Source organism: Sinocyclocheilus anshuiensis, unplaced genomic scaffold, assembly GCF_001515605.1.
Source record: "Sinocyclocheilus anshuiensis isolate Anshui unplaced genomic scaffold, SAMN03320099.WGS_v1.1 scaffold419, whole genome shotgun sequence".
Taxonomy (NCBI): domain Eukaryota; kingdom Metazoa; phylum Chordata; class Actinopteri; order Cypriniformes; family Cyprinidae; genus Sinocyclocheilus; species Sinocyclocheilus anshuiensis.
In genome coordinates, this window is record NW_015548228.1 from 701,953 (window position 1) to 723,556 (window position 21,604).

Sequence of the window (21,604 nt, forward strand, 5' to 3'; positions counted from 1 at the left end):
GTCCATATGCACAAAGGCACAGATCCCTAAACAAGACCATATCTGCAGATGAAACTTTTTTTGTAGAAGCGTTTTTTAAAATTGAACTAGCACCAACTACACCACGTTATGTACAAGAAGCTGCAAAAGACACAGGCGCAAGTGGAATGTACAAAACATGGTGATATTATTTTTTTAAGTAAATATAATGGCCGATATATTGCATAACCAAAAATTATTGAGGTCATGTACATACAGTGGGTACGGAAAGTATTCAGACCCCCTTAAATTTTTCACTCTTTGTTATATTGCAGCCATTTGCTAAAATCATTTAAGTTACAAAAGGGTGCTTCTACTAAATACTGAGCAAAGGGTCTGAATACTTAGGACCATGTGATATTTCAGTTTTTATTTTTTAATAAATCTGCAAAAATGTCAACAATTCTGTGTTTTTCTGTCAATATGGGGTGCTGTGTGTACATTAATGAGGAAAAAAAATTAACTTAAATGATTTTAGCAAATGGCTGCAATATAACAAAGAGTGAAAAATTGAAGGGGGTCTGAATACTTTCCGTACCCACTGTATATTGCACGATAAGTCCATATATTCAGGCCTACTTTTCAGGATTCTTTGAGTAGAAAGTTCAAAAGCACAGCATTTATTTGAAATAGAAATAATTTGTAACATTATAAATGTCTTTACTATCACTTTTGATCAATTTAATGAGTCCTTGCTTAATAAAAACATTACTTTTAAAAAAAAAAATCTTACTGCCCCCCCCACACATTATATTAAACCAAGTAAAAAATAAACAAGGAATTTGCCTTGGTGCATATGCAAAACACTACAGACAGACACATGTAACACATTAAATTGAAAGACAAATGAAATTGAAACTCTTTGTTCAGAAAAGTGCAAGTAATGAGACCGTATTAATACAATTAATAGAAAATGTGTTGAAATGGTGTTTTTCACTAACCTGTCTTTTCACAGGATGTTGCATTGCTTGACAAGCTCATCAGAGACGATCGTGAATCAGGGAAGCTTCCATTGCTGTTGATAGCGAATGCTGGTCAGTTCGCTATTAGACCTTATTTATTCAAGCAGTATAGTTTTTGCAAGCATTTGTTGGTTGTCAGTTTTGCATGCAATCATTAAAATTCATTTAATCTCTCAGGAACGCCAGGTGCGGGTCACACAGACAAGCTCAGTCGTCTGAAAGAGCTCTGCGTTCAGTACAATATGTGGCTCCATGTGGAGGGGTTGGTATTAGCTGGTCCTGTTTCTGTAGAACCTCTTGATTTACTTTTATACATTTAAATAAACAGATTTGATGTTTATAGTTAATATTCATCATAGTTTCATCATACTTTCAGGGTGAATTTGGCAACGCTTGTTCTTGGTCAGGTCTCTTCTACTGTCACGGTATGTTCTGTTTTTTTTGGCACAAATATGCCCGCATTTGTTTCCTGTCGTAAAGTATGTGCTATTATTTTCTTCCTCTCTCTATCAAGGCGGCCACTAAGTGTGATAGTATGACTTTAACTCCAGGCCCGTGGTTGGGCCTGCCGGCTGTGCCTGCTGTCACCCTTTACAGACATGAGGATCCGGCCCTGGTAAATTGGACTGTTATTTTAAACACCAATCATCATTTTACAGCACGTCATATGGAAATGCAGTCCAAAGATATGACTGTACTATGTGCAAAAACCTGATGCTAATTATCCTCCCTGCCGGTTGGGGGCAGTCTCTCGCAGCAGGTCTGACCTCTAGCCAACCAGTGGAGAAGCTTCGGGCTTTGCCTCTCTGGCTGTCCCTTCAGTACCTTGGGCATGATGGGATTTTACAGAGGATTAAGCATGCCTCGCAGCTAGTGAGTACCCTGCCAACTTCATTTAGATAATCCGACGCACTGTACTTTAAACACAAGAATTACTCTGACCTTGTTGGGAATTGATCTGTTTCCCTGTAGAGTCAACAGCTGTTGGAGAATTTGAAGACACTGGCTTCAATAAAAACCTCGGTAGGTGAACTCGTCTTCATCCATTTAGCTGTATGTTGGTACAGAGTCTTTTAGTGTTACATCACAATCACCCAAAAAAAAGAATGTGAATCAAAATGATTTTGATGCTACTGCATATCAATATTTCCTATGTCCTGAGTTGGTGTTGCTTCCTTCATTTAATAAATGGATAGTTCACCCAAAAATGTCTTTACACATCCCATGTTGTTCCAAACCCATATAACTTTCTTTCTTCCATGGAACACACACACACACGTTTTGAGGAATTTCAAATTTTTCATACTTGCATATAATGAAAATAAATGGGGACTGGAAAGAGATGCTCCTTAAAAGTAGCATAAAAGTGCTCCATGTGATTTGGACATTATTCACATATCGGCTTCCCTCAAATGGCACCACAAAAATGTTTGGTAGGAGTGTTAACTAAAGCAATAACTATTAAAATTGTTTTCATTAATTGAAATAAAATATAAATATTAGAAGAAAACTTAAAAACTTGAAAATGAGAAATGTTGCCTCGGCAGTAACTGAAATAAATTATGCTTAAATTGAAATACAAGCATTACTAAAACTGAAATAAATGTAAATGAAAGTTGAATAGAAATATAAAAAAACTAATAAAAACAAGCATGTGACAATTACTAAAACTAAAAAAAGACTACAAATAAAAGCTCATTCAAAATACTGATAAAAGAATTGTATAGAAATAATACTAAAATATCACTGCTGTATGGCCTTTGAAGTCATGATAACACAAGCTTACTACTTTAAGATTTTTTTTTTTATTGTGCTTTATTTTTGATTTCGACAGCCCCAGTTCCCATTCGCTTTACATGGGAAAGAACAGCCACAATATATTAAAAAAAAATCACCTATTGTGTTCCACTGGAAAAAAAGAAAGGTTTGGAGTGACTTGAAGGCAGATAAATAATGACAATGACCAACTTTACCTTTTTTGGTGAACTATCCCTTTAAAATCTTTGACATCATCAGCACCTGGCAGGCATTTCTGCCATTTACAACCAGACAGTATCACCGTGTTAAAATATGTCAGCTGAAAATATGAATACATAATAACACATTTGGTAGCTTAATGACACCACTCTTTGCACTTTATCTGGCAGCTTCCTGAAATTTTGTTCTTTTCTATCTGTCAGTGACCCACTTTTTCCTGTCACTCCTAATCACACTAAGGCTAAAACCTTAAAAGTTAGCAAACACCTCTGTTCTGTGTCACCACCATTAGGATATCCTTGACAGTGAGGTGTCTCTGATCGAGGCTTTGCGCATGGTAAAGAGCAGAGTGTTCGTCATATGTATGTTGGCGGTGTGCTTTGTGACCGTCAGCAATGTGTGCAGCTCTTATACTGTATACATAGTGTGGTAGTGAGCGTGGGTGCCTTGGTTTCAGGATGTGGTGTCTCATTCCCGGGTCCCTCCCATCTCCGGGGGCTCGCTGCGGGACGTGCTGGGCTCTCTTATACTCTCTATTGTAGGTGGGACCAACCCTCTGCCTGCTTGATCCCACTCCACTCCTTCTCCCTTTCACTCGCGCTGTTTCTCCACTGTTCCCTCCCTCACCATGTCCACCCATAAGTGCTGGTGCTCAGTTTAAAGGCTTTTATTCGTGTAAAGGCCTGCCAATGCTACAGGCATGTGCAAAAACATTTGAGAAATGTCACTTCACAGAGCTTGATGACTCGTTGGGCATCAGTGCTGGACCTCGCTTTGGAGCAATGATGTAGCATCATGGGAATTGAGCAAAATTTATTAAAATGGCCCTTGTGAGAGATGGAGCAAAATTAAGCGGTGATGTTCCTGTGTGTAAGTTATTTATATGATTGTTACAACGACATAGCTATAACAGGAACCACAGTACAACATTTATTTAATGTTTTTAAGATATTCAAAGAGGTAGACACTTGGTGATATTTATAAGGCTTCATTTCCTTAATTTATGTCAATGGTGGTTAGACATTTGTTCATGAAAATGTCCATTAGTCATGAAGGAAGCATTGTTTGATAATTATAATAATGGGCATTTGTCCTGTAATTTAACAACATAAGCTTTTCTTAGTTATAACAAAGGTTCCAGCATCATATAGACATTCCAGCAGCACTAATGCATGACTTTAGGTCATGTGCCACATTGTCCAGATTGACCTTTCAAACCAGTAGCTAGCAAACAAAAAGCCTTTCCATGACATTGCATCACAACATTTAAATATTAAACCAATTTCACAATAACATGGTAGTGCTCACAGCATGACATTAAGGCCTCCTGTAGTGAATGCTCATATTTGACCCTGGACAACAAAACCAGTCATATGGGTCAATTTTTTCGAAATTGAGATCTACACATCATCTGAAAGCTGAATAAATAAGGTTTGTTAGGATAGGACAATATTTGGCCGAGATATAACTATTTGAAAATCTGGATTCTGAGGGTGCAAAAAAATCTAAATACTGAGAAAATTGCCTTTAAAGTTGTCCAAATGAAGTTCTTAGCAATGCATATTACTAATCAAAAATTAAGTTTTGATATATTTATGGTAGGATATACCCCAGCGACTTAAGACTGGTTTTGTGGTCAAGGGTCACATATGTGTAAAAGGTGTTTTGAGACCCCGTCCCCACCCTCTGTGTCTCTCTGATGTTTGTAGGTGGAGGATGAACTGAATTCTCCTGTGGTGGTGTTCAGGTTTTCACAAGACAACAGCACTTGTAAGTTTCCTTTTCTTGGTTGTATGTGTGTGTTTATGTAAACCAGTCAAACATTTTGGTAATTTTTTTTTTGAAAACACTTATTTAGCAAGGTTGTCATCCAAGATGATCATGTCTTTCTTTCTTCAGATGAAATGAAATTACGTTTTTTGAGGAAAACATTCCAGGATTTTTCTCCATATTGTGGACTTCAATGGTGGCCAACGGTTTGAACGTCCAAATTGCAGTTTCAGTGCAGCTTCAAAGGGCTCTACAAGATCCCAGCTGAGGAATAATGGTCTTATCTAGCGAAAAAACTGGTCATTTTCTAAAAAATTAAGTTTATATGCTTTTTAACCACAAATGCTCGTCTTGCACTAGCTCGACCTCACGCATTACGTAATCATGTTGGAAAGGTCACACGTGATGTAGGTGGAAGCACCAACCCAGTGTTTACAAAGCGAACGTGCTAAGAAAGTCAAATGCCCTTTACAAAAAAAGGTAATGTCGGACGATTTGAAGTTGGAGGAGAACCCTAACCACCCTAACTTTTGAACCGGAGTACACAGACGAAGAGCTAACTACGCGTGAAGTTTCACACGTGATTACGTAATGCGTCAAGTAGCATATCGCAGAGCTAGTGCAAGAAGAGAATTTGTGGTTGAAATGTATCTAAATTTTTATTTTTTTAAGAAAGTGACCGATCGTTTAGCTAGATAAGACCCTTATTCCTTGTCTGAGATTGTGTAGAGCCCTTTGAAGCTGCATTGACACACAACCAGCTGGCCACCATTGAAGTCCACTATATGGAGAAAAATCCTGGAATGTTTTCCTTAAAAATCTTAATTTCTTTTCGACTGAAGAAAGAAAGACATGAACATCTTGGATAAATACATAAAAAGCCAGTGTTCAAAACTTCTTACCTTCGCCAGATTCACAATGGAAAGTTTATAATAATGTTTTCTAATTTGAGTGGTACTGGTAGGAGTTCATGGGAAATTCGAGCATGCCGCTGCGTCATTTTGTCATGTCTGTAAACATAAAGAAGTTGTGTAGGCTATCACGAAGCTAGTAGGCTATCATGTGTTGATGCTGCAGGTGGCCGATCATTTATAGCCTTTTCTTACAGCAGCTGGAATAATTAAACTTAACATTTTGATGGCGGATTGTAATCCAAAAAGGTTTGTTTATGGAACACAAGTGACTGAAATTAGATTATATTCCAGTTTTAAATGTGCATCTGATTACAGATAGCCTGTGTGGGATTACACAAGTTTTGTATTTTAAAGAGAACCAGTTCTAAGGAGGAATAATTTGCTTTTTGGGTTTAAAGAATTTATATATGAAATTCGAAATGGTATGACAATTAGAGATTAGACTGTACAGAAACTGAAATCTACATGTAATGCTAATACACACATACATATAGTCATGCAATGCTGATGTTGTTAACATTAATAGTTTGAGAACAAAGTATAACAGTAATAATAATTTGCACGGTTTGATGTGATATGAGCTAAGTGATCGTTAAATTTAATCACCGTTTGTAGCGCAATTCATTGTAATGCTTTTTTTCTCAGTTGGTCAGAACAGAAGTGTCAGGCTTGTTACTTACTCGTTCAGATGACAATATCTGGTGAAAATTCTTATTAAAAGACGTAGGCTAGAATCTGTGATTCCGAAGTACAGTATCCACACCGGTGCAGTGACTGACTGCCACACACACATAGGGTGACCAGATTTCTCATGGTGGGATACGAGACGGGTGGGCAAGGAGTGGGCAATATGACCACGATATATAACAAAGCAGCAAATAAGACAAATACGATAGAGATACAAATTAAATAAACCTGTTTTTCAAATACAGTAGGTTTATTTAAAGGGGTCATCGGATGCCCATTTTCCACAAGTTGATATGATTCTTTAGGGTCTTAATGAAAAGTCTGTAACATAGTTTGGTTAAAATTTCTCAATGGTAGTGTAAAAAACACATTTTTTACCCTGTCAAAAACAGCTCTTTTCAGAGCAAGCCGTTTTGTAGCATTTTCCTTTAAATGTTAATGAGCTCTGCTGACCCCTCCCCTCTCTTCCGAGCTGCTCTCTAAGGGACTGTTTACTTTAACTGCATTCATCATGAAACTTGCTAATTAGCACATTATTAGGAAAGGCGATTTGCAAAGATTCATTAAAAAACCATATACTCACTTCTTCTGGAGGTGAAGCTGGATCACGAATGATTTGCGCGAACATAGACACATTTATTTAGATCGGGGGTGCATTCCCTTCAAAAACAAACGTAATCCACTGCGTCTTCAGCGGCTCAGATGCCGGGAGTAAATGACTACTGCTATGTTCATTATTACATCCAACAACAGAACACCTCAATCGCTTAGCAGTCATTCTTTTCTACATCTGTCGACACAATGGCGGACACAATCCGCCCGGAGCTGCTTCCGTGTACAACTGTTCGCGCAAGCTACATTAAAGTGATTATTACGTTTTAAATATGGTTATTTTTCTTACAAAAACGCATAGATTCGCTACAGGAGGCCTTTGTTCACCCCCCGGAGCCGTGTGAGACACTTTTTTTTTTTATGGATGGGCGCTTTTTATTTCACTTCTTTTGGACTGATGCACTGCAACACCCGCTGACTGCCATTAAACAGCTTGGAAGATCAAAGACAATTTTTAATATAACTCCGACTGGATTCGTCTGAAAGAAGAAAGTCATATACACCTAGGATGACTTGAGGGTGAGCAATTTATGGACTAACTTTCATTTTTGGGTGAACTAACCCTTTAAGCCATAACCGACTGTATTTATGTGAGGTACTCCACATGATGGATATTTTGACAACTGTGTGTGTATTTGACAATTCAGGCGCAAGGAGAACTGATCGCACGCTATCTGAGAGGGATTATGTTGGCGTGTGAGCGCTTCTGTTGTGTGTCCTTCAGTGTGATTCCGCCTGTTCCACCTTCACTTACTGCAAGTTAATCGATAACGAATTGTGATTGCAATGGTGATTTTGTTGTAAGACGAGCTTGACTACCTTTAAATAGGCTGTTCTCGCATGACAGAACACCACTACTACTTGCTCTGATCATCCAGTCTAAAAAAATTTGAAATATGTGACAACATGATTTTTTCAAAATAAGTCGGGACACTAAAAATGGAGCTTAAATATGAGACTGTCCCGGGAAAAACGGGACGTCTGGTCACCCTACACATACACATTAAACATTAGATTCATACGTGCTGAGGAGCCATGCAAGACCCACATTAAGAAAATAACTCCGCAAATACTTGCAATTGCAGGTTTCAAACAGAGATGGCGACAAAGAGGCAAAACTTACAGGCTGCAGCTTTAATGTGGCAGTAAAGACATTTATGTTACAAAAGATTTTGAATAAATGCTGTTCTTTTTTTAACCTTCTATTCATCAATGATTTCTGAAAAAAAGGGTTTCTACAAAAATATTATGCATGTATATACTAAGAGATATTGACTAAAATCCACAAAACTTTCATTTTCAGCCTCAAGTGGTGGCTCAGTAGAAGGCTATCTTGAAGGGGAAAGAGATATCCTTGATGCCCTTAACAGATGGGTAAATGCTTCTCTTACTCACAATGTATTATGAGAAATAAGTAGGCTGAATTGTGAGCGTTTATAATAGAGTGCCGAGATCATTTTCTTACAAATGAGTCACCCGACTGCTTTGATCTGATTTGACAGTTGGGTGAGCAGTTGGCGCAGCAGGTTCCGCTAAGTGGTGTGGATGTGGTTGAGCTGGAAGATGAGGGCTCATGTGTTCGCTTCAGCCCCCTCATGACCGCTGCGGGTAAGACATTTGGGAGACAATTAAAATCGGGAATGCTAACACAATGTTCAGGCCCAAGCCATACTGACTTAAGAACTGGAGGCATACATGATGGAGCTAATTATAAATTTAAGAAATCCTGGGTTATGTGCAAGCTCTAGACATTTGAATAAGCCTATATTAAATAGGTGCAAGGAAGAAATCAGAAGAAATTGGCGAGATAGATTTCTGAATAAATATATAAATAAAGAGAGACAGAGAGGATTGATAAAAATATTTCCGCAAAAATAGGGGCTTGAGTGGACTATTCTCTGTCTTTAGTTCCTTAGTGCGCAAAGATATAAAAGTATCATTGATTTTATGACTTGTCAGTTGTATTGCAGTGGTGACACCCAATTCATGTGAACATGTTTATGCTAACAATGCTGTATATGTGTGTAGCTCTTGGCACTCAGGAGAATGACGTGGCTGCACTGGTGGACAAGCTGGGAGAGATGATCCCAGTGCTGAGCTGCACCCTACGCTTCAGACAGGACTTCAAGGATGAGGTTCTACAACAAGCTTCACTCTTGTACATTGAGGACCAGAGCTGGCCTGGTCTTGGAGGTGTGAGGTGAGACTCTGGAGTCAAACCTGCATCAGTTTACTGCAAATTTTACATTACATTCATGCATTTGATGGATGCTTTTATCCAAAGTGCATTTGAGGTATACACACGTCAGTTTTGTGTTCTTTGGATATCGAAAACGTGACCTATTCTGCCAGCTGAGCTAAAAGGATACAGTGACCCTGATATCCTCTATTCCTCACTCGGAGAAGAAGGAAACTCGCATTGTTGTAAGTTTCCACAGTGTTAAACAGGTTCTTTTTGTTTGTTGTTTGTTGTTCAAAAGGTATGAGGCCAGAACCACAGACCTGGATGAAGACAAGAGACATCACAGTGTGGAGAAGATCAACAGTGACTTGCTTAAGAAGCTGATGGAACTGGATACTGACCTGTACTTCTCTGATGGTAAATTCCTGATGGTCTTATGATTGACAGTTGTAGAATTGGTGTAATTCACATGAACTCAGTGACCCTGTCTTGTGTGCAGGTCCTGAGTTTTGTGAGGAGAAAAACTGCATATTCATTGGTATGGCAACAGAAGACCTGGATGTGGCAGAGTTGGTGGAAACTATAGTATCTATTGGAAGAGACATTGAGGAAAGTGGAAAGGTTTGCACTGACTTTTGCTTTGGACAGGTGTTTAATAATTGAAGCAGAAAATGAAAATCAGAAACATAAGAAGATATAATGCATCTGTGTATGTTTGCGGCTAGTTGTTTGAGAACATGACGGAGGTTGTGAGAAGAGGCATACAGGAAGCTGAGCAGCAGCTTCAGAAAGCAAATGAAGAGAAACTTATGGAAGAGGTGAGTGAATATGTCTAGGTGGACTGCGGGCTCCAAAAGTCTGAGGTCACAAGATCTCATTCAAACCTGTAAAATAAACCAAAGAAACCTTATGGCATAAAGTGGTCGAGAAATATTTAAAGGGGTCATGAACTGCTGTTGTTTTTTATTTTGTACTCTGAGGTACACTTATGTTATCAAGATTTTTACAAGATTTTTTCTTAACCCCCCTCATCAGAACTCTCCGTCTGAATAGCCGTGGTGGATTGTAGACCCGGACGTAAATGCCCACTGCTGTGATCCGCGGTAAAATGAAGTGAACAAAGGACCAAGTTCTTACTGACGCGGTCTGGATCTTCATTAAAAATAAAGTTCATTCACTCTTTCCTAATGTTGGAATCAGAAGGAAGGCAATGTAATGACTGTTTTTCCACAGCGTGGCACTGTAAAGTGTCTTGTTGTCTTCAGAGCATCGTTACCGTTTGGTTTCTGCGTAGACCTGCGTTCGCCTCTCGTTATTCACACTACATGTGCAAATCGGTGGGCGGGGCTAAACAGGCAGCGATGTAGAAGCAGGCGTTGATGATGACTTTTGGTCATTTTGGCAGATTGGCTTCAATCAAAGCTGTTTTTAGACTAACGATAAAGATTTGAGTTCTGAAACTTACAGGATGTTTTTATAGTACAATGACCTCTTATATGTCAAAAGATCAAGGGAATTTTGGTTTCACAGTTCATGACCCCGTCAAGTGTTAGTTTTTTCTTTCACTTGATTTATAGGTCAAATATTTTAATGTGATATTTTGCATGTGACTCATGTGGGATCCTGATCAAGACAAACCAAATACTAAAACATTCAGAAATCAATTTTCCATTTCAACAATGCTGGTTATATAATTGTAATAATTTTCTGATGAAATAATTAAAAATTTTTACTTTTCAGGGTGTACTTCGACAAATCCCTCTGGTGGGCTCTGTGATTAACTGGTTCTCCCCAGTTCAGGCCTCTGTCAAAGGAAAAACTTTCAACCTAGCTGAAGGTATAGATGCTTTAAAGTTTGTAATGCACAAAAATGTCAAATAAATAATCAGTTTAATTGTAGCTTTCAGGTTTTTATAGCATCTATTTTACCTCCATAGGTTGTCTGGACAGCACCGAGCCCGTTTATTCTATAAAAGCCCAGATGAATAAAGAAGCTTCTCTCGATTCCCCCAAGTCCGTCACCAAACGGTTTCCAGGTAACGGTAACATCTTGATCTAAGATCAGTGTGACCCTAATTACACCTAATTACTTTGTGTCCACAACATAATTAAATCACATTTGGTCGTACACTGATGTTTACAGAGCTCTCAGGTTAATCAAACCATGTGATTCACAGGCCAAAAACTCTTCCGGCGGCAGGGAGCGGGCTCAGACTCTGTCAGTGATACCAGCTCTGTCAGCCAGCTTGAAGAATCGTTCAGGGAAACGGCACCCGTGCAGGCCAGTGATGCGGAGGAGGCAGAGGTCCCTCAGGAGCGTCATGTCCACATAGTGGCGGAAACGGCTTCATCAGACCAGCATGTACCAGAGGGACAAGAGACTGACGCCCTTAGATAAGACCACTCCTAAAGGGATGTCCCAGAGGTTGGCTTTGTCTCACGGAGGAATATGCGTCCGTGACCTTGATGCCTTGAGCAAACCACTCTTGAAATTAAGGAAAGAAGCAGCTTTAAATGCAAATAACAAAACACTGGAATTTCATGGAAGTAATGTCTGAATATACGTCCCTTTTTCTTCTCGTAATCAGTTGCACATTTTTAAGGTTTGGTTAATCATATATTACAGGGTCTCCTCACAGTTCTTTATGTGCACTGCCAGTATATCCTTCCATAGTGGGTGACACAGCCGTTACGTTTAGGTTTTGGACGCTTATCTTTGTCATCTATAAGCCTGTCTGACAGGTTTTTCTGATGCATTTCCACACATTATTTCCACAACGAAAGGGCTATTGTGGCCTTACCGTCATGTACATTAACGTCAAAATGTCTTGTTTGCCAAAAGCTGGTCTTGCTTTATGTACTCTCCACAGGCAGACGTGTGAGAAAGAAGGTTGATGCTTGAAGACTCATGCAGCTGTTTCTAATCAAACGATAGCCTTATTGCACTTTTATGTACAGAATGTCACACTTTAATCAGAACAGCAGAATATTTATTTATTCTATAAATAATTCTCTTGGAGGACATTAGGCTATTTAGAGATAAGTAACATTTGCTATATGTCTAAAATAAGTTTATTAAATCAAACAGATATCTGTCCAGCACTTTTGGCTTTACCAATAGTGAAATGATTATCATATACTGTTCTCACTGTGAATAATGTTTCAGAGATGTCTCTTTTCAGTAATCGTTTCATTTTTGGATGTGTATGACGGCTAAATATAATGTACTGAAATGAAGATCTTTATTTGTTGTTTACACCAATGTTAATTGTTTTAGCACATACAAAAAAAAAAGCTTTGCTACTGGGGAAATGTAGTTTCATTTAGCATATGAATATTGTGTGAATTATTCATGAGAAGTAAATTCACTACAGCTAGAACACATCCATCCATGTTTTTGGGGCATAAGGTGCTCTTTTCATAACTGTGCTTCCTTACTGAATAATGTAATTGTAGACCTGCTCATCTTTTCAAAATGATTCAGTCTTAACTGGTGCAATAAATCATTGTTTTTTTCTTTTTCTTTGGGGGAGATAAGTGCTAACTTGAAATGTTGTGTCAAAAGAAAGAATAGAGTGGTTTTTATAATTACAATTTTATTTTACAATGAGCAGTTATGTAAATGACAATAAAAAAAATGGTACTAAAACAAAAATAAGAGCTTGGAGGTTTTTTTTTTCTTCCAAAACTGCCCTGAACTTTTACACAATTTAAGCAGTTGAAAACTGGTGCTTTATCACATCATTAAAAACCTTTAAAGTTAAGCTTCAAATACATTTTAAAAGCAAATTTAAACACTTCAAAAACATTTTTAGTTATACATGTTTTATAGTTGCGGTGAACGGAAATAGGCCAGTAGTTTTAAAAGAGGTCAGCAAACGATCGGGTTTATCCATAATGCGGAAATGTAGTTTATTATCTAAAGATCCTAATACAGGGAGAACAGGTTTTGCATTCAGTATTCCATCCTTAAACATTTCTGTTAATAGGAGAACATCAGATCATTTATCAGTATACACAGTAGAGATGATGGCAATAGCAACAGCACTACAGTGGATAGAGGAGACTCAAATCAAAAAGGTTATACTTTGTACAGATTCATGTTCGGCATTAAAGTCATTGCAATCATTCACATCTCATAGTAGACAGGATATAGTAAATGAGATATATGAAAATCTGTATAGATTTAAGAATATGAACATCATGATATCTATGTGGATACTAGATAATATCTATGTGGATACCAGCTCATAGGGGGATAAAGGGTAATGAAAAGGTTGATGGATTAGCAAAACAGGCGTTGGAAAACGAGGATATCATGAATATCTCACTTAGTAAATATGAAGCAAAAGCAGTAATTAAAGCATATACCACTAAGGAGTGGCAACATAAATGGGATACAGGAAATACAGGACGTCAACTTTATGAAATACAGCGAGAAGTAGAAGTCGTGAGAATAACTAAAAGAAGCACCAAAGAAGAAAATATTCTAACAAGATTAAGGGTTGGGCATACTATGCTGAATAAAACCTTAAAAATAATAAATAAACATCCAAATTATTATTTTTATTATTTATTTATTTTGTTAATTTAGTAATTTATTTTTATTTATTTATTTTAAATATAAAATAAATATATATTTTTGTCCTCTTATTATGAAAGGGTATACTCTGGTTCACACTCCAATACAGTAGGTGGCGATAATGCAGCTTAACATTGGTGCTACACGCCATAAAACCGAAGAAGAAGAATAAGAAGGAGCGAGTATAGTGGAAATGGAAGTTGTATGATGGAAACGGAAGGCAGGTTAGGCGCGATCAATGTTACGCTCAGGACAGGTCCTTTTTCCACTTATGTGACAATTTAGGAAGTGAATAAGTGAGGATTCCGGTTAGGGTCTCCGATATCTTCATATTATTTTCCAAAGTTCAAGATATGGACTTTATTTCTTTTTTTCTTTTCTTTTTGTTTTTCCTAGCAATATCTGGCAACGTTTATTTATTTATTTTAAATATAAAATAAATATATATTTTTGTCCTCTTATTATGAAAGGGTAAACTCTGGTTCACACTCCAATACAGTAGGTGGCGATAATGCACCTTAACATTGGTGCTACCCGCCATAAAACCGAAGAAGAAGAAGTAGTAGTTTATTATCGACACCGCTCAGGCGCCTTTCGCTTTCTTTCAGAGGCAAACCCACTACATTTCCCAGAACCCCGTTCGCTGTTGCTCCGCGAGGTCAGGGGAGTCGTCAGCACACACGAGGAGAACTCATTCCGAGCGCTTAGTCAAACCTCCCTTTTCTCTCGCCCCTCGTTGAGAGACACCGGCTGTTTGATTTCAACCAAACGGGGGGAAGGCCACAGTCCGCTAACAAAGTTTTCACGACGCACGGGGTGACCTTAACAGCGGCTAAGGCCGGACACGAAAGTGATCAAGTCCGTGGCTTTAAAGCGGGTGTGTGTGGAGCAGCTGTGTGGCGATGGACGCGATAGACACTGCCCCTGATTCCTGGGATCAGGAGGACGATGGCGAGGCCCAGGTCGACGAGCAACTTTCCAAGGCTTTTATTGCCAGCCTAAACGTGGACGCCAAGCCGTTTGTCCCCAACGTGCACGCCGCGGAATTCATCCCGACCTTCCAACAGAAGAGCTCCACGGAAACGGTGGAGTCAGCGGGTGAGTTCCCGGTTATTTAACGAGTGTTAGCCGCGTTAGCTGTTAGCCGCACACACGCTTGTTCGCATGAGCTTAGCATGGATGCTAACGTAACGTTACACCAGAGTTGCCGTCAACGGCTCGAAGCGGAAACGGGGCCAACGTGTAATTTGCGATTTAACAAGCTGAAAAACTTTCTTGACGTGAATAAGAAGTGTTCATTAACACCGTAACAGTTGCTCGTGCTAGAAAGTGATTCAATTTGGTGGAGACTTTGTGTGTAGGTGCTTGTAAAACAATTTTAGACTAATAACAATATATAACTGGATGGTGATAAAGAATTAAAAGTGTATTCGGTTAATTTGTTGGTTAATTGGACAACTTTAGACATGTTATCGCCTTTTTATTAACGCACGTGAACTTGCTCAAAGGTGCTCGCGTTTGTTTGCATGACAATATCATCAATACTGATGATCAGAGGCCTGGCGCTTCATAAACAACCATTTTCCCCTTGCTTGACTGCTTTGTTTGAGGGGCCTCTTTTGGCTGATTGTTTAAGGGTGGGGTTTGGCCCCCATGCTGTCTTACTGCAAACGTGATGTACCATTATGTGTTGAGCTGTTATAGTGTAACAATGAAAGACAGTTGTTGGCCTGATCCGCTTAAATCACGACGCTAGAAAACTGGACATGTTCACCATCATCTGTTCACATGCAGAAGTACTTACCACCACAGTTTGGCTATTGTCAAGGCAGCTAAATGTTTTCACTACAGCACAGTTTCTAAACTCTTGCCTGAAGCCTTTGTGTCAGCTGTTGTATTTGAATACATTGTGTTTATAAGGTACACACTGGAGGTCTTCTGAGAAAGATCAATGTAGCGTGTAATGGAGGTAAACGCTGTGATGTGATCTGATCTGCTTATTAAACTTTTCCAAGCTCATTTGAGTTTAAAAAAAAACTCTAAAGAGAGTTAGTTTTTAACACAGCAATGTATGGTACTCAGCCTATGTATTTATTTCGATAAGTGATCATGTTACAAAAAGCATGGGAGTTTGTTGGAGGACCTTTTAACTGTTTTTGCCTTACCACAAGTGGAAGATATGCCATTCACTTACTACAATTACACAGTGCAGATTGTTGTCTGTAAATGTGTTGAATGTTGTCATGCAATTTCCCTTTTAAGACTATTATTCTTAGTAACTTGACTGTCCTGTGTAATTACAGCTGTAAAAAGAGGCATTTTATATTCCTGCAGGTCCCGATGCAGATGCCAATGTGGAAGTGTCAGAGCCTGAGGGTAAGTAAATGCTGAGACACACAACCACAGTTTGCTTCACATCCCTGTAATAATGATAATAAACATACAGATGAGTCTGTGGCTAGTAACTTGTGCTTGCTCACATTCCAGTTTCCAACGATCTAACACAAGTCCTGTTCACACCGAGATGGATGTTTTGTGTGAATAATTCAATGTGATAAACATTTTAATTTGAATTAACATGTTAATGCTTCTGTTTAAGCAGAACTTGAACAGAAGAACGTGTTAAAAAAAAACCTGTTCAACCAATACAAACCGTGCTCTTGGTCATAAGCTCAGCTGCCGCTGTTACATAAAACCATGACTTGGTGGCACTCATGAGCCGAGTATTTAGCCAAATTATGGTGTATTTAGGTGAAGTTCGATAAATGCCATAGTGAAGGGAAAAATCTGAACAGCTGTTTGAAACATAAATATTGTTTAATATTCTTCTCAGTGAGAAGCTGGTATCAGAAATGGAAAGTTGCATAGTGATTTGTGAACTGGGGTGTTTTTTATGGCGCTTTTCCACTGCATGGTACGGCTCGGTACGGTTCACTTTTTTGGGGTTTTCCACTGGGTACAGTACCTGGTAGGGATGCACCGATACCACTTTTTCCAGTACTCGCCAGATACCGATACTTTTATTTTTGATACTTGCCGATACCGAGTACCGATACCGATATTTTTATTGCATTTGTACATTTTTTAAATAGTGGGTACAGAAACCAAAAGAGTATGTATAATGTTAGTTGGTTAACTTAATTTATCAAATAGATATAGTCAAACCAAAATTTATTCAGACACCTTCAACATTTCTCACATTATCACAGTTTATTTGCTATAGTTTAGAAAATGGTAATAAAATATGACAAGAACTCAGAGTTAAACTGTGTCAGAACAAATTCATCTTGATAATGTTAGATAATTTTGATAGAAAGGCATGTAATAGATTACAATCAACCAAAAATAATTCCGACAGCTATTAGTATGACAGTATTATTTACACAACTATGAATACTTTGTCGGGCAGGGCATTTTAACGAGTACGAGTACAGGATGCCAGTATCGGGCCCGATACCAGTATCGGTGCATCCCTAGTACCTGGTACTTTTTTTAGTACCACCTCGGTTGGGGTTCCAAGTGAACCGTACCGTTACCAAAACGTGACGTGTAAACTCCACTGATCACGTATTGGCCGGAGAGAATCGTCGCTACCTGCGTCACTGAACTTGCGACACAAACACAAAAGAACCGCTAGATTCTTTAGCACAGCCAGCGAAGGATCGAACGCAACTGTTTTGAATGTGCGCACCTTTTTTTAACAACCAAAAAGTTTTGTTGTCTGTTGCGGAAAAACAGATGTTCCTCTCGTTGATAGCAGAGGAGCGGATCCAGCGAGAGCTTGATGGGGCGACGCGGAATGAAAAGTCGTACCACGCAGTGGAAAAGCGCCATTAGTTTCTACTCCAGCGCCACCAACTGTCAGAGAGTAAATTTGCATTTTCATTCTGCCTGTTTGCCCATTTTTACGCATTATATTGCATTTTCATGTCGGTGAGAACAGACCTTCACCTTACTAATAGACACAAGGATTCATTATTATAAAAGAAGAGCCATTTTGTTTGTTAAACTTTGTAGTTAAAATGTTAAATGTTCTAGTGGTTTGTTGCTTTTATATTTTTTTTGATTGTGTTTTCATGTCATCTTGATTGTGCCTTTTGTTGTGGTTCAAAATAGCCTTTAGGCACAATTATGTTGACACCAAACACAGCAGTATTAATCAGAAAGGAAACGACTGTTATTGACACAAGACCAACAGTAATTGGATAAACAGTGTAAAATGATCATGTTGCCTTTGACATCAGCTCCGCCCATGGAGAACGGTGATGCAGAGATGGCAACAGATGACACCTGGGAGCAGAAAGGGAGTGAGCCTAGCAAAGCTGAGGCAGAGCCAGGAGGCAGCCCTGGAGGAGACCGGGGTCAGGCTGATGAAGACTCCCCTCAAGAGGAAGGAATGGAAGAGGAAGAAGTAGTGCCAACACCTAAAGTAGTCCCCACACAGCCAAATGCCCCCAAGAAGGAACATGTTAACGTGGTCTTCATTGGCCATGTCGGTTAGTGTTTGCTTGCTGCATTTACATTATATATTTGATGCCAGTGTCCTGTTTAAACTCCTCAAGGACTGTTTACTTTTGGGTTGATTCTCATGAAAATATTTTTAATGTTTAGGCCAGATTTAGTTTTAGATTTAGATACTTTAAATAAATAAATATATGTTAGTTTATTGACTTTATATTATTCACTTGTTTTGGATTCCTTAATATATAGCTGAGGTTGTTGGCATTATGCTGAATTATAATATATATCTTGGCAAGATCTTCATGCCATTTCTTTAAAGTTTTGGTGTTTTAATTTTTTATCTTTAGCTTTCATTTCAGTTTCTCAAAATAAGCAGTTCCAGTAACGTCAGTTTCATTCATCTCATTTTTTTGTACTTGGCTCTAATTTGCTTGGATTTGTTATATAACCACTTTAATATTAATCAGTTACAGACCTGCCAACCTGTACGCAGTTTGCGTAGCGGCTACGCATTTTGACCTCAAAGTATGCTGGTACGATTTGTCACTCTGAACTACGCAAAAATCTATTGACGCCTCTGTCCACGCGCAGTATTCAAAACAAGCAACAGAAAAAGATGAAGAGTTCAACCAATCAGAGCGTTTTTTTTGGGGGGGTTTTGCATTTAAATGAGCGTTTTTTTTTGGGGGGGTTTTGCATTTAAATAATTTCTTTGTTTTATTTCTCTCCTAGTAGCCTATAGTTTATAGTTTCAGTTCAAAGCGGTTCACGCTCTCCCCGTCAGATGCTCTGACAGCAAGGCTGCGTGTGAGGCTGACAGAGACGCGCGCTGTTTAATGTGTTTGAGATGTGCTGTTTTCCTTAATGCATAACTTACATTTCACAGGTATATTCTCCATCTGTAAATGTTAAAAAAGCCATGGAAATATTTCCATTTTGTTGTCAGAAGTGCATGAGCTTTTGCTTTGCGATTCTCCGCTAAACTCCACAGACTTCATTTAGAACGAGCGCCGCCGCGCGCATGCGCACCAAACAGACAGAGCTCAATGAAATAGGAGCGCAAGAACTCTGACTAAAATATACATTTTGCTGAAATATTTGTAGTTGGACAATAAATGTGACATATGTAGAATTTTAAACCTACAAGTAAGTGTACTTGTATGATAGCACTAACTAACAGCCCTCTAAGAACACCTTGGCAATTGAATCACCATTGGCTAGTAAATTTTGTTAGTTTACTTGCCAGACTGATAAATATAGAGAAGTGTACAGGACAGAAGTGTACTGGAGTTTTAATTAAAGTGTACTGGAGTTTTTTTTTTTTCTTTTTTAAATAGCATTAAAAAAAACTAAATAGCAAAAATGAACTAAACAGTTACGAAAAACTAAACTGTTTACCACCACTCCACAAAACCAACCCCCATCCCCGCCCACGCCCACCACGCTGATGGTACTATTAAAAATGTCCACGGTTGGCAGGTCAGCAGTTACCATCAAGGCATCTCAGTTCATAACATATCTCAAGAGCATCATGGGGAACACTTTTAAAATGTCTTTAGAGAACAGAATTTTACCGTATTTATCTGTCTTGGCCTCACCCTGTCTCTCTCTAATCTCATTTTCCTCCAGATGCTGGCAAGTCAACTATTGGAGGACAAATCATGTGAGTTGTTGATTTTGCTGCAGTGTTTTTTAGCAGATATTGTTGGTTTTTCCGTCCCACGTTTCTGATAACTTATATTCTGCCCCTCCTCCACAGGTATTTAACAGGAATGGTGGATAAACGAACTCTGGAGAAGTATGAGAGAGAAGCCAAGGAGAAGAACAGGGAAACTTGGTAATTAGCTTAGTTAATACGTTTATTTACCAGAACATCTGGTGGGCAGTCAAACAGATTCCCTCCAAATACAGCTTAAGCTCATAACATTTCAGTACTTTTTTTTTTTTTGCCTAAGGTGGAGCAGTTTTTCATAGTTAATGGTTTTTCTCAGGTACCTCTCTTGGGCCCTTGACACAAACCAGGAGGAAAGAGACAAAGGAAAGACTGTGGAAGTCGGACGTGCATACTTTGAGACCGAGGAAAAGCACTTTACCATTCTGGATGCACCAGGCCACAAAAGCTTTGTGCCCAACATGATTGGTGGAGCTTCACAGGCTGATTTGGCAGTGCTGGTGAGTCATAGCATTGAGTAGGCACTCAAAAAGAGCAGTGAGTAGCATGAGCTGTGAGCAGGTTGAATGTGTTGATGACACAGTAGAGGGCGCTATTTGTCTATCTCAAAAGGCTTGACTTTCACTCGCAGACCAGAAACTACTGCCTGTTCATTCTTTTCAGTCTCTGAATTCATTTCTATCCGAAGGTAATCTCTGCAAGGAAAGGAGAGTTTGAAACGGGCTTTGAGAAAGGAGGCCAGACGCGGGAGCATGCCATGTTGGCCAAAACTGCTGGAGTCAAGCATTTGATTGTACTTGTAAACAAAATGGATGATCCAACAGTGAACTGGAGTCTGGAGAGGTCAGAAGAGGGATATTTATATACAGAGACTGTTGTTAGTGTATTTTATTTGGTTTTATGAAAAAAATGGTATTTAGTGTTAATATTTTTATACTGTTTGCACACAGGTACGAAGAATGTAAGGAGAAACTTGTTCCGTTTTTAAAGAAAGTCGGGTTCAACCCCAGGAAAGATGTTCATTTCATGCCATGTTCGGGACTTACTGGGGCCAATCTAAAGGAGCCAGCGGAGTACTGCCCTTGGTATATGTAAGTGTGTGGATTTGCGGTTATTCAGTTTTTGTTTGAATGCTTTTTGACAAGTATAAAAAAAATCACTGGCTTTCAACCTTTTTGACACCAAGCCATCCCTTCTAAGCTGAAACATGCCTCTGTTGCTTCTGTAATAAGAATTAATAAGCTCAAAAATATGATGTCAGTTTATTATTATACTTTCTCCTATGTGATATTTAAATTTAGTTTTATTACCATAGGCTTTATGGTACTTACTGCGGCCCCCCTAGAACTTGGCTGAGATGTCCTGATTGTCCGGGGTTGAGAACCACTGCTTTAAATATCATAAAAGTACATGAATAATGTGTATCACTATTGTGTATTATGGACAGAGGGTTACCATTCATTCCACATCTGGACAGTTTGCCAAACTTCAGCAGATCAAGTGATGGACCAGTCAGGTTACCCATAGTAGACAAATATAAGGTATGTAGAGTGGAGAGGAGGTGGGGAAAAAAATAAAATAAAAAAAAATATATATATATATATATATATTGGGGATGTCAACAATTAATCGATGATCGGTTAATTGTCGATAAGAGATACAATCGATTAAAGCTATCGATGGTCGATTAAGCAGTTTAATTTTGGGCTGCGTGCGGCTCATGCGCAAAACACGTGCGAGCGGCTGTGAGTGACGGTGACGGTATAT

The 21,604-nt window shown here is 38.8% G+C and overlaps 2 protein-coding genes across 3 annotated transcripts in view; both read left to right on the forward strand.

Moving 5' to 3' along the window:
* The window catches only part of LOC107654505 (pyridoxal-dependent decarboxylase domain-containing protein 1), a 19,794-nt gene extending 6,968 nt beyond the window's left edge, over positions 1–12,826 (forward strand). For both annotated transcript variants that reach the window (XM_016441589.1, XM_016441590.1), the window contains exons 8-23: positions 974–1,052; positions 1,158–1,242; positions 1,357–1,405; positions 1,495–1,596; positions 1,728–1,853; positions 1,953–2,003; positions 4,667–4,727; positions 8,244–8,314; positions 8,443–8,548; positions 8,969–9,140; positions 9,421–9,539; positions 9,622–9,743; positions 9,848–9,940; positions 10,863–10,959; positions 11,060–11,158; positions 11,300–12,826. In XM_016441589.1, coding sequence (XP_016297075.1) covers positions 974–1,052; positions 1,158–1,242; positions 1,357–1,405; positions 1,495–1,596; positions 1,728–1,853; positions 1,953–2,003; positions 4,667–4,727; positions 8,244–8,314; positions 8,443–8,548; positions 8,969–9,140; positions 9,421–9,539; positions 9,622–9,743; positions 9,848–9,940; positions 10,863–10,959; positions 11,060–11,158; positions 11,300–11,520 — 1,653 coding nt within the window. In that variant the 3' untranslated portion in view covers positions 11,521–12,826. The remainder of the gene's footprint in view (positions 1–973; positions 1,053–1,157; positions 1,243–1,356; positions 1,406–1,494; positions 1,597–1,727; positions 1,854–1,952; positions 2,004–4,666; positions 4,728–8,243; positions 8,315–8,442; positions 8,549–8,968; positions 9,141–9,420; positions 9,540–9,621; positions 9,744–9,847; positions 9,941–10,862; positions 10,960–11,059; positions 11,159–11,299) is intronic.
* Positions 12,827–14,291: 1,465 nt separating this feature from the next.
* The window catches only part of LOC107654506 (eukaryotic peptide chain release factor GTP-binding subunit ERF3A-like), a 10,613-nt gene continuing 3,300 nt past the window's right edge, over positions 14,292–21,604 (forward strand). The window contains exons 1-9 of the mRNA XM_016441591.1: positions 14,292–14,802; positions 16,039–16,080; positions 17,949–18,200; positions 19,795–19,828; positions 19,925–20,002; positions 20,157–20,337; positions 20,526–20,680; positions 20,788–20,928; positions 21,285–21,378. Coding sequence (XP_016297077.1) covers positions 14,607–14,802; positions 16,039–16,080; positions 17,949–18,200; positions 19,795–19,828; positions 19,925–20,002; positions 20,157–20,337; positions 20,526–20,680; positions 20,788–20,928; positions 21,285–21,378 — 1,173 coding nt within the window. The 5' untranslated portion in view covers positions 14,292–14,606. The remainder of the gene's footprint in view (positions 14,803–16,038; positions 16,081–17,948; positions 18,201–19,794; positions 19,829–19,924; positions 20,003–20,156; positions 20,338–20,525; positions 20,681–20,787; positions 20,929–21,284; positions 21,379–21,604) is intronic.